General features: G+C 49.9%; 1 protein-coding gene across 1 annotated transcript; it reads left to right on the plus strand.

The window, feature by feature from the left end:
* Nucleotides 1-4,092: 4,092 nt before the first annotated feature.
* Nucleotides 4,093-11,725, plus strand: LOC119817658 (chymotrypsin-like elastase family member 3B). Its single transcript, XM_038335001.1, has 8 exons — nucleotides 4,093-4,132; nucleotides 5,633-5,718; nucleotides 8,201-8,298; nucleotides 8,406-8,540; nucleotides 9,526-9,662; nucleotides 9,972-10,114; nucleotides 10,736-10,888; nucleotides 11,708-11,725. Exons 1-8 carry the CDS (start codon nucleotides 4,093-4,095, stop codon nucleotides 11,723-11,725), a joined length of 810 nt encoding a protein of 269 aa, XP_038190929.1.
* The last annotated feature ends 5,645 nt before the right edge of the window (nucleotides 11,726-17,370 follow it).

A 17,370-nucleotide genomic window follows, 5' to 3' on the forward strand; every position in this document is an offset into this window, starting at 1 on the left:
CCACCACCTCCACCACCACCACCACCACTACCACCGTCACCACCACCACCGTCACCACCACCACCACCACCACCACCACCACCACCACCACCACCACCTCCACCACCACCTCCACCACCACCACCACCACTACCACCGTCACCACCACTGTCACCACCACCACCACCGTCACCACCACCACCACCACCCCTCCGCAGCCTGGCTGCCCCTCTGGGAGGGGTGGGATTGGTAGCTGAAAAACTAAGAGCAATAAAATACAGTAGGCTCCGGGGCACAACCCCCCCCCCAAATATGTGACCCACAAGTGAGCACAGCACAGCAAACGCTCTGAGAAATGCTGCAGGAAAAATGGTTTGAATTTTGTCCTATTTCACAATCCCATTGGAGCTTTTTTGTTTCAGACAATGTTTCACTAAGTAGCCTTGGTTGGGTTGGAACTCAGGTAGACCAGGCTGGCCTCGAACTCACAGATCCATCACGCCTCTGCCTTCCAAGTGCTGGGATTAAAAGTGTATTCCATCATGTTCAGACCATCAAAACTTTCAAAAACAAACCTAGTTTGGTTTTTTGTTTGTTTGTTTGTTTGTTTGTTTGTTTTGTTTTCTCAAGACAGGGTTTCTCTGTAGCTTTGGAGCCTCTCCTGGAACTAGCTCCTATAGACCAGGCTGGCCTCAAACTCACAGAGATCTGCCTGCCTCTGCCTCCCAAGTGCTGAGATTAAAGGCGTGCGTTACCACTGCCCGGCTCAGGTTGGAACTTTCTTTGCAGCTGAGGAGGACCTTGAACTCCTGATCTTACTGGCAGTACAGACATGAGCTACCATGTGCTGCTGGGCACTGAAACCAGGTCTTCATGCATGCTAGGAAAGATACTCGGCAAGCATTCTAGTTAAATCATACCTTCAGCTCTCTCCCCTTCTCATCCCACTTCCTCCAAACGCAGGTCTCATTTAGGCTGACCTGGAACTCGCTATGTTGTAGTTCTAAGCCATCCTCAAACTCGTGGTAACCCTCCTGCCTCACCATCCCCAGTGCTGGAATCACAGACATGCAAGGTCCAGGCCGGCCCCAGATCCTGGTTCTTAACTCACTCTCCAGCACCCAGTCTGCCAATCCCACTCAAGAGAGGGCTCATTTTACTTTGGCCTGAGGCCTGGCACGGATTGTCCCCCTCTGTTCTCCTTGGGCAGATTCCTCTTTGGGGCTCGGAGGAGTTCACCTTAAGGAATGCTGCTATTGCTAACACCAGGATATCTGAGGTTTTGTCAGTAGCACAGCTAACAGTGTCTTTCCCAAGCCTTTGAGAAGAATGCCCACTTGGTCTAAGTGGGAATGAATAGTTGACCTCACAGAGGCCATCTCTGGAGACCCACTGCCCTGGAGTCACGCACCTTGAGCAGCATAGTAGTTCAAGGCCCTGTGGATAAGGGCCAGGGGGAGGGTTTCAACTCTTGCGTCCTTGAGCTAGCTTCTAGCTGGCTAGGAACACGCAGAGACCTTGATTGAGTCTCAGCTTTTCCCTGGGCTTCTGTCCCATCTGTCAGATAGCTGTTGGACGCAGAGGTCTGTTTCCAGTCCTCTGCCATAGGAACCACCCCGCCCCTCCCTCCCCCCTCCTCCCTCCCCCGGGCCCGTCTCTTTGCCCCCCCCACCCCCGCCCCCTTCACCAGTGCAGGGTCTGGGGAAAAGCTCTGAGCTTCCAAGCTGAGCAAATACGGCCCACAGGAAGTAGGGAGGGCACAGCTATTTTTATCCCAGTTTGAAGGATTTTCACAGCTGTTTCTGTTATGTACACAAGCTGATCAACAGCCCAGGATACTGGAGCGGCAGGCATCACTGTGGGCACAATAGACAGGAGGCACCGGAAACTTAAAGAAAACCCTCCTGGCTGCACAGGAGACCTTCTCCCATCAAGGGTCCACGTAGAGCAGCTACGTGTTGCCCTCCCTTGACTTCTACTTATAGGAGCCAGAGGAGGACTTCAGATATGCTGAGCCTGATGTGTGCTAAGGAGGGGTGATGAGAACTTGCCTTATTCACACATGTTATGGAACCCTTATAGAATGCTGGCCCTAAGCCAGGTAGTGGTGGCACACGCCTTTAACCTCAGCCCTTGGGAAGCAGAGGCAGGCAGATCTCCAAGTTTGAGGCCAGCCTGGTCTAGGGAGTGAGTTCCAGGGTAGCCAGAACTACACAGAGAAACCCTGTCTCCAAAAACAAAACAAAACAAAACAAAACAAAACAAAACAAAACAAAACAAGGAAGGAAGGAAGGAAGGAAGGAAGGAAGGAAGGAAAGAAAAGAAAAGAAAAGAAAAGAAAAGGAAAGGAAAGGGAAGCAAAGAAAAGAAAAGAAAAGAAAAGAAAAGAAAAAGAAATGGGCTGACACTTAGAAGTCAGAGATAGTTCGAGGCCAGTCTGGTCTACAGAGCTAGTTCTAGAACAGTCAGGCCTATACAGAGAAACCCAGTCTTGAAAAACAAAAACAAACAAAAAATGCTGGCCCTGTGCTGGTGTGTGGCTTGGTGGTGGCTCTGCTATTTCACATTCAGGAGGCTCTGGATTCTGTCTCCATCATCTGGGGGCAGGGCTGTTGCGGAAGGAAACAGCAGCAGGGAGACGGTTACAGAGAGCAGGCACAGTGTGAGGCAAATGCATGAATGGCAGGCAGTCCTGCTGGCCTCCCTGCAATCCTAGCACTCAGAAGGCGGAGAAAGGGGTCTAAACCAGCCAGACCACAAGCTCTGGGCTCAGCAGGACAAAGTGCAGATGAAGTACAGAGTGCTGGAGGAAGATGCCTGGCATCAGTCTCTTCAGCTTCTTTGGCAGCATCCTCACCACGCTCCTATTTTCTAGAGCTTTTAATTACACCATTGTTGCCTATGTGGGAGATGGGAGGGGTGGCTGCATGAGTCACAGCACATGTGTGGACGTCAGACGACAACGTACAGAAGTTGGCTTTCTCCTTCTACCATATGGGTCCTGGGTATCAAGTAGGTTGTCAGGCTTGATGGACACCTTTAACAGCTGAGCCATCTTACCAATCCTCTTCTTCCTCTTTTATCCTTCTCTTCCTCCTCTTCTTTTCCTTCCTTTCTTCCTTCTCTCCTCCTCTTTCTACTCTCCTCGGCTCCTCCCCTCCCTGCTTCCTGCTCCCCCTCTTCCTCACCCGGATGAAAGGAAGGGACTCACCCCACTGGGCTGCACCTCCAGCCCTCTTTTGTTTTTTTCTTTGAGACAGGGGCTTGTTATGCAGCCCTAGTTGACTTCCAACTCATAAACCTCCTGCCTCAGCCTCGGCATAGCTGGGGTCCCAGACCACGACACCTCAACCAGCTCTACTTTGCCTAGAAGCTCCAGCTTCCCTGGCCCTCCTTTCCTTAGGCAAGCCAAGCCTAAGCTGAGCACTTCCCTTCCATGGCTGGCTTCAGGACTCAGTCTCATATTGCCTCCTTAGTCAAAATGTCACTTTGTCCCACCTCCCAGGCAAATGAGCTACTTCCTCTCTTTCCAAGCACCTAGGTTTCATTTTCCGACAGAGCCTGCTCTCACTAGTGGATACAACTTCTCAAAATTTTTGTAGGTTCATCTCTGCAACACCACCAGACAGGCTCTAGGCAGACTGGGACCATTGCTGTTTGAGCTCGCAGCCCTAGAAAGCACCTAATATATTAAAGTACTCAAAAAGCAGCCTTTTATTGAGGTAGGTATGACTATCAATCCCATGTTAGAGACCAGAAATCTGAGACTCACAGTAGTTAAATCAAACATTCAGGGTTACAGGTCAGGATCTGAACCCAGGCCTGCTCAGCTGCCAGGCTCTGGCCTTCCCTGGGAGAGGCTGGCCCCTCTGATAGAATCCATTTGTCTATCCCTGTGTTATCAGCTGGCCGTTCGATACCACCTGTGCAGTAGGGTCCTTCCATCAGTTCCCATTCCTTAATCTGCAGTGGCTGGCATGTGGCCTTGGGCCCTGGAAAAGCTGGTGTTCTGCCACCTGTTATGGGAATGGGGCCTGACCCGCCCCCCTCCACCTGCCTCCCGCACTATATTAGAGCCCCGGCTCCACCTTCTTTCTAACCCCAAAGCTCACCATGCTCCAGTTGCTGAGTGCCTTCCTGCTTGTGGCCCTTGGTAAGCCCCCAGCTTGTGCCCTTGTCCCCCTCTGCTCCCCCTGGGTGACACCCCATACCTGCTTCTACAGGAAAGGGTCTCAGCTTAACTGGGATGAGATTGTAGGAGCTTCAGCTTGGTTCCGTAGGGGACCAAGTAGGGGGTGGGGACAAGCTGTGGATGAACCAGTGGGAAAGAAGACTGGGAACCCAAAGAGGAAGACTCCTTGAGGGAACAATGGACAGCCTCCTGGTTTAAGGTCTGGGCTCTGTGGCTTGTCGGACTGAGCTGGAATTTTCCTTCTGTTAAACGGGTCCACAGAACTTCCCTTGTCACTACAATGGTGACAGTCGGCATTTACTGAGGGCTTGCTATCTGTCAGGTGGGATGCACCTCATGTAGCTCATCACAGTGTGGAGCCAGCGGGGAGAGGAAGTAGCTCATCCAGAGCAAGTGGCCAAAGTTGCACCGCATACCCAGGCAGCCTCAAGTCACCTCCACTCCCCTCTTTTCTTCTTCTTTCTTCCCTTCTTCTTCTTCTTCTTCTTCTTCTTCTTCTTCTTCTTCTTCTTCTTCTTCTTCTCCTTCTCCTTCTCCTTCTCCTTCTCCTTCTCCTTCTCCTTCTCCTTCTTCTTCTTCTTCTTCTTCTTCTTCTTCTTCTTCTTCTTCTTCTTCCTCTTTTTTAGAAAGTCTCATGTTGTTATAGTTCAGCCTGCCTTTCCTTGTAGTCCTGGTAATCCTCCTGTCTCAGTCTCCCAAGAACAAGGATTACAGGCATGTGCTAGTGTGCCACTTTTAGTTGGGGCTTTTTACTTTTTAATTTTTTTCATTTCATTAGTTATTTATTGGGGAGCGCATGTATACTATGGCGCTCATGTGGAGACCAGAGGAATCAGGTCTCTTTTGAGGGGTCCCAGGAATCAAACGTAGGTCATTAGCCTGGGTAGTAAGCACATTTTCTCGCTGAGCTATCTTGCCAGTCCCGTTTTGTTTTATGGTTAAAAAATAAACCATTCTGTTAGTGATTTTAAGGCTGACCTCAAACCTGTGGCTGAGCCTCTGGACTCAGATTCTCAATGCTGGGATCACACCCACTACACCCAGCCTTTTGGTTCTCAAGTTTGAGGGCTCCCTGGGTACCAGGAACAGTGCTAAGTCTTCAGCCCTTGAGCGAAAGGAGGCCCTGCCCTCCCCCCCACTCGGAAAGCCCTGGCACAGTCTAAGTGCATAAATGCTAGTTCATGCATGGCTGCTGAAATCCAGAGAGGGGAAGGGGTTCACCTGCGGTCACAAAGCCCATCCCTTCTCTTGTTTACTCCTCCTCCTCTTTCGTTTTTAGACTCTACTTAGCCCTGGCTGACCTGGGACTCACTGTGTAAACCAGGCTGGCTTCGAACTCACAGAATTCCGCTTGCCTCTGCCTCCCAAGTGATGGGATTAAAGGTGGACGCCACCATACTTGAACCCCCTTTTCTTTGGAGGACACTTCTGGCTGACTGGCTTCTCTTCTGTCCCCTCTAGCCTCAGGCTGTGGCCAGCGTTCCTTCAACCCCTCCGGCCGAGTTGTCAATGGGGAGGACGCTGTTCCTTACAGCTGGCCTTGGCAGGTAAGAACCCTACCAGCTGCCCCCGCCTCCACCGTGGGCTCTGATGACATGGCAGCCAGCCTTGACCCCACCGTTTCCTCTCTGTGCCCCACTTTAACTTCAAAGGCCCTGAAACCCTCGGACAAAAGCATTTCTTGGAGCTTGTGACTGCTCCATCTGTAATCTTGACTGGGACAGTTGCAATTTGAAAGTGGGATCTGGGGAAAGGGTGATGTTTAAGGGGTTGGCTAAATAGCAGTGGAATTGCAGGAGCTGTGTTTAGAGGGGAGACTTTGTTTCTAAACTCCCGGAGTTCTCCAAAAGGGGCCAGAGGGCTGAGAGCAGCAGAAGGGTTAGGACCTTCATCATGGGAAGAGCTCAGAGGGCTAGACTCCCTAACAACAGTCACGAGCCATGTGTGGCTATTTAAGTTGAATATAAATTAAGGCAGACATAGTGGTTATGTGTCTAAAATTCTAGCACTCACTAAAGCAAATGATCAGGCATTCAAGGCCAGCCTCAGCTACATAGCAAGTTTGAGGCCAGCCTGGGTTATATGAGACCCCGTCTCAAAAAACAAAAAACAAACAGCAACAACAAACAACAACAACAAAAAAACAGGGTCTGGTGAGAGAGTTCAATGGTGAAGATTGCTTGCTGATGTTCTAGAGGACCTGAGTTCAATCCTTAATCAGGCAGCTTACAACTGCCTGTAACACCATCACTAGGGGGCCCAACGCCTTCTGGCCTCTGAGGGTACCAGAACTCACATGACATACACTCATACAGAGATACATACATGTAGCCGGGTGGCAGCGGTGTATACCTTTAATCCTAGCACTCAGGAGGAGGAGGCAGGCGGATCTCACTGAATTCAAGGCCAGCCTAGTCTACAAAGTGAGTTCCAGGACAGCCAGGAGTGCTACACAGAGAAACCCTGTCTCGAAAAACAAAAATAAACAACCAGAGATACACACATGCACATAAGCAAACATTTTCTTTGTGGGGGGGTTTCAACATAGGGTTTCTCTGTAGCTTTGTAACCTGTCCTGGAACTAGCTCTTGTAGACCAGGCTGGCCTCCAACTCACAGAGATCCACCTGCCTCTGCCTCCTAAGTGCTGGGATTAAAGGCATGGGCCACCACCGCCAGGTTTAAGTAAACATTTTTTTAAAACCCCGCAATTAATACAAATTAGACAGCTACAAAATCTAGTTCCTCAGTGTACCTTCATTTCTAGGGCTCAACAGCCACATGAGGCTGAGGCCAGCATGCTGCAGAAGATAGAGAACCTTTGCATTGGCCGGGCAGTGGTGGCACATGCTTTAATCCCAGCACTCAGGAGGCAGAGGCAGGCGGATCTCTGAGTACGAGGCCAGCCTGGTCTACAAAGTGAATTCCAGGACAGCCAGGGCTACACAGAGAAACTCTGTCTTGAAAAACAAACAAACAAACAAAGAACATTTGCATCATTAAAAATGGTGAGGACAGAGAGGGTCACAGCTTATCCTGTGAAGGACCAGGGCATGAATCCTGTAGTTTTTCCTGGCCATACGCTGGTGACAACAGTGACTTACTGTGGCCGTCAGAGTGTAAAAACATCACAGATAGCACACAAGGGATAAGTGTGAGGAGGAGACAGGAATCTTTATGTATAGATTAGGCCTAAGCAGATCAGACTCATGGGTCATAGTCAGTTCATTTCTGGTTAAGGAGATTTATTGTTCTTTGTTTTTGATACAGGGTTTCATGTAGCCCAGGCTGTCCTCAAACTCAATACACAGCCAAGGATGCTCTTGGCCTCCTGATTCTGTTTCCACCTCCTGAGTGGTGGGGTTAAGCATGTGCCACCACAACCCATTTATGCATGTCTGGGGTTGGAAGGCAGGGCTTCGTGCATACTAGGCAAGTACTCTACACACAGAGTTACTTCTCTGGCCCCACCCTCTTTTGTGTATTTTTTTGAGACCGTCTCACATAACCTTAGCTAGGCTCCAACCATTGATTGTTCTGCCACTACTGCGCAGACGCTGGAATCACAGGTAGAGACCACCATGCCCAGCTATAGAGGGAGCTTTTGAAAGTGAGAATGTATAGAAAAGAAAAGGCATAAGACTCAAGGTGAGGCAGACCCAAGAGTCCTTGAAAGATCTAAGGTTTGGGAGACTGGGAGGTCTGATGGGACAGAGGGTCTTGGGGAGCCTTCAGGAAACACAAGGTTTATGGATGCCCCAGAAGTCAGAGTATTGTGGACCCCAGAAACATCATAAAGCCTGTGGTGGGGAGGCTTCGGCAAATCAAAATGTGATCCTAATGGAAAAGCAGCCGAGTCCCATGGGGAGTTGTGTAGGTGGTACACTACACGTTTCAGACGACGCCATTTTTTCCCCTGTGTGAATAGCACCTTCTATATTTGTACAGTGCACAACTCACAAAACCACTGGTATTGGATCCCATGGTATTGGGTCCAGGTCACTCACGCTTCTTTCTTTTTGGCCACCAGATCTCCCTTCAGTATGAGAAGGGCGGGAGCTACCACCACACCTGCGGCGGCACCCTCATTAACGCTAACTGGGTTATGACTGCAGGCCACTGCATCTCGTGAGTTCGACCCCCTGTCTCTGCCCCAGCCACTGTCCCTGCAGCCAGGACAAGAGGAGGGGGACGAGGTTGGCTATAGGCTCAAACTGACTTTCACTCCTCTGCAGGAGTTCCCTTACCTACCAGGTGGTACTGGGCGAGTATGACCGATCTGAGGAAGAGGGCCCAGAGCAGGTGATCCCCATTAACCCTAAGGACCTCTTTGTGCACCCCAAGTGGAACCCCAACTGTGTGGCCTGCGGGTAAGTGAAGTCTCAGGTCGGGAGATGGGGGCCCTAGACTGCAAGACACCAAGCCAAGTGAGAGCTCACTCCTAGAGACAGCTGCCTGAGCCCAGGGGGCACACACTGTGGGTAGCTGCAATGACAGTAACAAAGGAGTGGCGGGTTAAGACTCTAGCCCACCTTGGCTAGAATCCCTGAATGAGCAGAGAGCTACATCAGACTCCATTGAAATGACTTGAGTGGCAGCTAGACGGTCAAGATGGAGTGTGGTGTACTTATAGTGTGGTACTGGGGGGGGGGTGGCGGCAGCATGGAGTGTGGTGTATTTACAGTGTGGTACTCGGGCAGCGGCAGCATTGGGTGTGGTGTACTTACAGTGTGGTACTCAGGGCAGCGGCAGCATTGAGTGTGGTGTACTTATAGTGTGGTACTCGGGGGGCAACAGCATAGAGTGTGGTGTATTTACAGTGTGGTACTCAGGGGGCGGCAGCAGCATCCCCTGGGGACCTGTCAGAAATGTGGGCTCTCAGACACTAACCTAGATCACCGTACTGGGAAGCACTAGGGTAGGAGGGCAACTGTGTCCCTGAACCTTCTAGGTGACATAGCTGGGTCATGGGGAGCACAGACAACAAGAGTTAGCGGGGCTAAAATGACTGTGAGGTGGATTTGGTGTGGTAGCATGCACCTTTAATCTCATCCACTGACATGGGTGGATCTCCGTGAGTTATGGGCCAGCCCAGTCTACATAGGCTAGCCGGGGTTACACAGTGAGATCTCCATCTTAAAAACAAAGCAAAATAAAACAAATGGACTTAGGAAGGGTTGGGGTGTAGGTTGGTGGTATACCACTTGCCTAGAATGTATAAGACCCTAAGTTCGAACCCAGCACCACAAAAATCAATCAATTATCAGATTCAAAAGCCAAGGAGCAAAGGAGGTACATACTATGAAGGGGTCCATCAGGAGGATCAGGTTTCATGTGACTCCCATGTCCCCCCAGCAATGACATCGCCCTGATCAAGCTCTCAAGAAGCGCCAAGCTGGGAGACAAAGTCCAGCCTGCCTGCCTTCCTCCTGCTGGTGAAATCCTCCCCAACGGAGCACCCTGCTACATTAGTGGCTGGGGCCGTCTTTACAGTACGTGCTGACCTTTCTACCTGACCACAGAGAACAAGTGTCTAGGACTAGTAGGACAGAAGGTCACAGAGGGAGCCATCTTTGTGCTGCCCAGTATTCCTCTCTGGCTCCTACTTCCTCCCTGATTCTCCCAAACACAAATAGGTTCAGTAGAATATTTTGGGGGTGTCCACTGTGTGCCCAGTACTGAGGATGCCATAGGACACAGAGCAAGCTAGACCCCATGGTTCCTATCAGGCTAATGGAGCCTTCGAAGGCTCCCACTCTGCCACTCCCAGGTGTCTCAGGCAGTGTTCTCTGTCTCCCCAGCCAACGGGCCTCTCCCCGACAAGCTGCAGGAGGCCCTGCTGCCTGTGGTGGACTATGCACACTGCTCCAAGTGGGACTGGTGGGGTTTCTCCGTGAAGAAGACCATGGTGTGCGCTGGAGGAGATATCCAGTCTGGCTGCAATGTGAGTTGGCACCTGTCTGGAGGAAGGGCATGTGTGGAGGTCACTGAAGTCCCTCCACCATCTGCCCCAAGGTGGGCAGACCTCACCGGTTTGCTTCATGCAATCTCCAGGCCTGGTGTGATGAAAAGGGACTCAGCTTAGTTCAGAGGTGGCAGCAGGAATTTGGATTCTAGCCTCGCTCCCACCTGGTTTGACAGGAGTCCTGGTCCTTTCTGTCATTTTTTACAACGTAGCCTTGACTGACCTGAGCTTACTATGGAGGCTAGGCTGGTCTCTAACTCATGACAATTACTTGCCTCTACCTGCCTCTGCCAGTCACTACTTTTGTTGCTGCTGGGTTTTTTTTTTTGGTGGGGGGGGGGGGGGTTGTTTGGGTTTTTTTTTTTTTTGGTTTTTGAGACAGGCTATCTCTGTGTAGCCCTGGCTGTCCTAGTACTCACTCTGAAGACCAGGTTGGCCTCGAACTCACAGAGATCCACCTGCCTCTGCCTCCCAAGTGTTGGGATTAAAGGTGTGTGGACCACTGCCTGCTATGTGAATGTTTCTTGATGTCCCTGAAGCTCAGAGCCCACTCCTTGTCCTTCAGACACAGCTGAGTCTCCACCTTTCTGGTCATTGCAGGGCGACTCTGGAGGACCTCTCAACTGTCCTACTGAGAATGGCACCTGGCAGGTCCATGGTGTGACCAGCTTCGTTTCCGGCTTGGGCTGCAACACCTTGAAGAAGCCCACGGTGTTCACCCGTGTCTCAGCCTTCAATGACTGGATCGAGGAGGTGAGGCAACAGAGGAGCCCGAAACCTGTGGGGGACCCCAAGGAGGGCCTGAAGCTCATGGAGGCAGGGAGGAACCTCCAGGGACATTATGGAGAACTTGGGGGACGTTTTATTTGGATGAGCTTCCAGAATCTAACAGATATTGAGACGTGTACCCGTGGCCCAGGTCCTTCCTAGCCACGGAGGACAGGGAGTTACATCCAACCATGGGCCACCTGGTGGTGGGAGGATGAGAAAACAGACAGTAGGGGGGAAAGGTGGTGAGGACCGTGATGAAGGTACTTGGGCTCAGTGAGGGTGCACAGCTCACCATCTGGACACAGGTGGTCCAAGACAATGACTGCTCATCCTGATGGTGGTCCTGGCTGTGATTTATACGTTCACTGTGCTAAAACCCTTAGCTAAAAGCTCAATTAAGACTACCCGTGAGGCTGGGAGTACGGTGGTGTACACCTTTAATCTCAACACTTGGGAGGCAGAGGCAGGAGGATCTCTGTGGGTTCCAGGCCAGTCTGGTCTACAAAGCCAGTTCCAGGACAGCCAGGGCTGTTATACAGAGAAACCCCTGTCTCGAAAAACAAAACAGACAAAAAAAGAACACCCGAGAGGCAATTTCTACTATTACCTCTTCTTCTACGGAGAAGAGGAAACTATGCCTCAGAGTGATCAAGTCACTCTCCCGGGGACACACAGCAAATAAGTGAGAAGACTAGGCCATTCCCACTTGAGCTCAGTTCCCTCCAGGCCCAAAGTTTGCACTCTTAACTAAATTATTCTGTCCTTGTCCAACCTTCTGCTTTTTTTTTTTTTTTTAAACAGACAATAGCAAACAACTAGAGCCAAGACTTTTCTGGCAGTGCTGACCCCAGGTCCTCTCGAGAATAAAGATCCTTTTGAAAGTTCCAAGTTGATTCTTGCTGCCTTCATTGACATAACACTTGCCTTCTGACCCATGTGTGAAATCTTAGGTCTGAAATGCAAGAGATGGGGGCCAGACCCAGCCCCTTAGGTGAGGTTGAAAAAAGACTGAGTTTCAGAGAGGAGGGAGCTGGTCACTGTGGGGTGACCAGCCATGCTAGGGCGTAGGACGTCAGATGCAGAATTGAGGAACTTTCAGGAAACCCAAATAATTTGTCACCTTAGTGGTCACACATAGGGCTGAGAATATAGTCAGTGGTAGTGGACAGTCACGCAGAAATTGGAAGCTTTTCGAGGCAGAAAATCTGCAGAAAATCTGGTTTTGCCGAAAATCGTGGGAGAAAAGAAAAGACCAAGTATTTTCTGTCTGTGGAAGGGCCAGAGAGTGAAGAAGACACACAGTTCTATCCTGAAATGGCTCTTTTCAGGGTCACTTGTGACACTGGCTAGAGACTTGCCTTGTGTCAGGTTCCTAGCTAGGCACACACAGGTGGGACAGGCCCCTTCAGGAGAATGCTGGCTGCAGCGAGAGGGGGAAGACCCACCCAGGGCTCCACACCAGGCTGTCACTCAGCAGGTTCTGGAAGTTTGGAAGATGCCTGCTTTGCAGATAAGAACAACAGGAAAACAGCGGGGTGGTTTGTGCTTCTCCTCAACACTAGGAGAAAAGTGTGACCCTGAAGGAACACACGCAGGAATTCCTACTCTTACTGTTTATCTTCCTCTAGATACGTAGTCCCAGGGTTGAAAACTAACAATTGCTTCATTCTGTGTTTGCCGTGCTGGGGATGAAACCCAGGCTCTTGAGCATGCTAGGTCAGCACTCTACCACTGAGCTACATCCCTAGTCCTGCTTTATACTTAAAAAAAAAGAAAAGTGGTTAAGAGCACTGACTGCTCTTTCCAGAAGACTCAGGTTCATTTCCCAGGTCCCACATGGCAGCTCACAATCCCCTCCCCCATTACTCTAGTTCCTGGGGGTCTGATGCCCTCTTCTGGTCTCTGTGGGCACTAGGCATGCATGTGGTACACAGACATACGTGCAGGCAAAGCACCCATATATGTAGTAGGTAAAAGTAATACAAGTGGTAATTCCAGGTCTGTGGAGTTGCCCTGTGGGTAAAGCATCGTGCAAGCCTGGATTCAGATCCCCAGAACCCATATACTAGCAGGACATGACAGTGTGCATGTTTCCCATCCCAGCATACCTACCTGATGGTTAGAGTCCAGGACAGGAGATCACAACAAGCTCTGGGGACAGCTGAGCTGGCAGATGCAGCAGTAAGCAAGAGAGACCCTGCTTCAAAACAAGGAGGAAGCCGGGCATGCCGGCCCATGCCTGTAATCCCAGTTCCTGGGAAGCAGAATAGATTAATTACTTTTCTACTGTTGGGACAGACACCACAATTGAGGCAACTTAGAACAGGAAGAGCTTATTTGGGGTTCCAGTCTCAGAGGGATTAGAGTCCACCACACCACCATCTTGTCAGGGAGGCATGGCTGCAGCCATAGAGGCTAGAAGAGCCAGCTGAGAGCTCACATCTTGAACTGTAGGCAGGAAGTAGAGAGCAAACTGCGAGGCCTTCAGTTCTCAAAGCCTGCTCTGAGTGACACACTTCCTCCAGCACAAGGCCACTCATCGCCAAAGTCTCCCCAAACAGCGACACCAACTGGACACCAAGTGTTCAAGTGCTTAAGAACATTTCTCTTTCAAACCACAACAGAGGCTTTGCAGATCTCTGTGAGCTGAAGGCCAACCTGATCTACTTAGCAAGTTCCAGGGCAGCCAGGACTACACAGTGAGACTCTTGTTTCAAGCAAACAAAATGAGGCTGACATCTGAGGTTGTCATCTGTTCCATGGCATACACACGATTGCACTCATATAGAAAGCACACAAACACACCTCAGAGAGAGAGAGAGAGAGAGAGAGAGAGAGAGAGAGAGAGAGAGAGAGAGAGAGAGAGAGAGAGAGAGAGAGAGAGAAACACAGAGCGAAACACACACACACAGAGAGAGAGAGAGAGAGAGAGAGAGAGAGAGCGCATGTGCGCAATACACTTAATTAAGGCAGAGAACCCACACTACTCTTTATTTTTCCTAGAGGTCATCATTATTTGGGTTGGGTTGTCAAAAATCGCCCCAGTTGCTGCTTCTCATTTGGGGTGCATAACAGAAAAACTTTTGCCTGATCCTTAAAGGACTTTGGCCACATATTTTTCCTTGACTTCAGTGAAGCTGAGAGAGATGGGCGACCTGCTAGGCTCTCCTTCCCTCTGCTGTGGTAGCTAGTGGCTGCTGATCAACCTAGTCCCAGAGGGAGAAGGCATCGAACAGCTCTCTGTCAACCCCATGGATTCATATAGACACAATCAAGAAATAGCTGTCCCAGCCACTGTGGTGCTGGACACTGTCTGTCATGGATGCATGGATTGACAGAGGGGCTTGGAGCTCACCTTCTCCATGGTGCTGGATTTTTATCACATATATAAATATCCACAAACAGTTTATTATATAGTTTTGGGTTTTTCTTATCTTTTTTCCTCTCTTTTGTGTGCGTGTGTGTGTGTGTGTGTGTGTGTTTGTGACGGGGTCAGAAGTCGATCTTCTTCAGTTACTAACCACCTGCTTTTTGTTGTTGTTGCATATATATATATATATATATATATATATATATATATATGTCTGTCTGTATGCATGTGAGTGCAGTGCCATAGCACACATGTGGAAGTCAGAGAACAATCCTCAAAATTGGGTTTTTGACTTCCAATCTGTGGGTTCGAGGAATTGAACGCAGGACAACAGGCTTGTCAGCAAGTGCCTTAACCGGCTGAGCCATCTCGCTGGTTGTACCTTGTTCTTTGAGGCAGGGTCTCTCACTTGGAACCCAGAGCTCCTCAGTCGGGCTAAGCTGGCTAGCCAGTGAGCCTCAGAGATCTGCCTACCTCTGTCTTCTCCGTGCTGGGATCAGAGTGTATGCTACCATGCTCAGCTTCTTATGTGGGTGCTGGGATTGAACTCAGGACCTCATGCACGGATGCCAAACACTTCAACTGAACATCTCTCCCAGCACCAATTTTGATTTTTAAAAATGCACAGATTGGGTATAGTGGTCCAGGCTTATAATCAAACTGCTTGGGAGGCAAAGAGGATCAGGAGTTTAAAGCCAGTCTGGGTTACGTGGTCAGACTGTCTCAAAACCAAACAACCATAGACACAAAGATACAAACAGCAACAACAACACATAGATGGTTGACTTTTTTTCTTTTGGATGGTTTTTAGAGATAGGACTCTCTATGAAACAGCCCTGGCTGTCCTGAAACTCACTCTGTAGACCAGTTTGGCCTTGAACTCCCAGAGATCCGCTTGCCTCTGCCCTCCAAGTGCTAGGATTAAAGGTAAGCGACCCACCGCCCAGCATAAGTAAGTTTTTAAAGCCCATTCAGCTTGCTTCCTCGCTGTCACGTGTTGAGTGTCACTCGCTGCATTGTGGCCTCCAGACTACGGGTCTGAGTGAACGCCTTATCCAGCAACACCAGTTATTTTTCCTCCCCCACTCACTGATAGACATTTCGAGCAGGGCCAGCTTTCTGTGGTCACAAATGGGGCTTTGGTGGACATCCTTGGACCCGTCTCCAGGTGCACATGTGTGCGAACTCCCCAGGGTATATTCCTAGAACTGCAGCTCCCGGGTGGGAGGGCATTTGTCAGCTCTGCCAGTGACCTAATTCTTCTCCAAGATGACTGTGTCAACAATATTTCTCAACATTCCCCCTTCTCTCCTCTTCCCATGCGCTGCCCCCACATATTACAAATGGCCCCACATTTTTCTTCTAGAGTCATCCCTGGGATATCATGCCTCCCCCATAAAACTCTCTTTCAGCTCTTTAAAGGAAAAAAATTCAAAAATGGTTTTGGCAAAGGCCTGAGTCAGAAGGAGGCAGGGTCAGGGCAGGGTGAAGCTGAGGACCCGTTGGGGCAGGGAGGCCTGAGGAAGTTCTGAAGCAGGCTGGGGTGCCATTAATCAGTCTTACTGAGTCAAATCTCAGTGCTTGGCAGCATGAATCCACGGGAGTTGCCAAAGCTGACCCCCTTCTGCCCACTGGGTCAGGGGAAAACCCTTGAATAACAGCTCCAAACGACTTCCAAATAAAGGCTAGGGAGACATTTGGTGCCTCAGACTCAGCAGTGGCCCCAGCGACCTCACCCAGCCTCAAGGGGGCTGAGAACTGCTAAGACCCACTTCTCACCATACACTGGCAGCAGCGAGTCAGGAAGTCCGGTAAAGACTTGATCAACAACCATGTCTTCTTGGTCTTCGGTCTCCCAGTCTCAACAATTCAAATCTTTTAGAGTCTGTAGCTCAACCGCTTCCCACCATGATGATCATGGACTAATTCTTTAAAACTTGTAAGCCAGCCCCCCAATTAAATGTTTCCTTTTATAAGTTGCCTTGGTCATAGCGTCTCTTCACAATAATAGAAGAGTAGCTAAGACAGGATTACCCTCCTCACCACCCCAGATTTTTGAGCCCTTTACTTTAGGAAAGAGATTTGTATTTTTTTAATCGCCCCCTGTGGTTTGAATAGGTATTGCCCCTCCAGTGTTTTGAATGCTTGGCCCATAGGAAGTGGCACTATTAGGAGGTGTGATCTTGTTGGAGGAAGTGTGTCACTGTAAAAGGGTGCTCTAAGGTCTCATATGTGCTCAAGTCATGCCCAGAGTGACAGTTCATGCCCTGCTGCCTGCAGATCAAGATGTAGAACCCCCAGCTCCTTCTCTGGCACCATGCCTGCTGGCACGCCGCCATGATGATAACAGACCACACCTCTGAACTGCAAAGCGGCACCAGTTACATCTTTTCCTTTATAAGCGTTGCCTGCTATAGTTGGGCAGTGGTGGCACAGGCCTTTAATCCCAGCACTCAGGAGGCAGAGGCAGGCGGATCTCTGTGAGTTCGAGGCCAACATGGTCTACAAAGTGAGTTCCAGGACTGCTGAGGCTACACAGAGAAACCCTGTCTCACAAACAAACAAACAAGCAAAAAGAGATGCCTGCTATGGTCATAGTGTCTCTTCAGAGCAATAAATCCCTAAGACACCCCCTTTGCTTCTTCTCTTCCACAGCTGCTGCTCCTTTGATGGCCCTGTTCATGTCTATTTAGAACTCTTGTCAATAATTTGATTCAATGGGCATGAGCATCTATTCACAAAGGAAGACAGCCCACCCTCCGTGAACCCCCATAGCGGGACACAGATGCTGGATCCCACCAGCAGGGCTTGTAACTTGCCTCAAAGTCCTAAATGTCAACAAAGTTTTCAGGGTACGAACCTAGATCCTGGAACTAGGCTTATCATCTGTCCCCAGCACATCAGTAAAAGAGACAAGTAGGTAAGAACAGAAAGCAGGGAAAGGTTTATTTGATGTGGTCACATCTGGAGGATGAACAAAGGAAGGGTACAAGAGGCCAGTGATCTCCCCACCAAGTCCATCTGCTGGGAGCTGGTAGGAGGTTTAGAGGTATGAAAACTAAGCAGTTCTTGTTGAGGTGGCCCTGCCCATGCT

Source organism: Arvicola amphibius, chromosome 6 (assembly GCF_903992535.2).
Source record: "Arvicola amphibius chromosome 6, mArvAmp1.2, whole genome shotgun sequence".
In the NCBI taxonomy this organism is placed as follows: domain Eukaryota; kingdom Metazoa; phylum Chordata; class Mammalia; order Rodentia; family Cricetidae; genus Arvicola; species Arvicola amphibius.

What these genes read in the sequence shown, in the direction of transcription:
- LOC119817658 (XM_038335001.1), top strand. Translation starts at nt 4,093, where the DNA reads ATGCTCCAGTTGCTGAGTGCCTTCCTGCTTGTGGCCCTTG. An exon ending in ACTGCAGGCCACTGCATCTC is followed by an intron (nt 8,299 to 8,405) that starts GTGAGTTCGACC and finishes ACTCCTCTGCAG; the next exon opens with GAGTTCCCTTACCTACCAGG. An exon ending in TGGCTGGGGCCGTCTTTACA is followed by an intron (nt 9,663 to 9,971) that starts GTACGTGCTGAC and finishes CTGTCTCCCCAG; the next exon opens with CCAACGGGCCTCTCCCCGAC.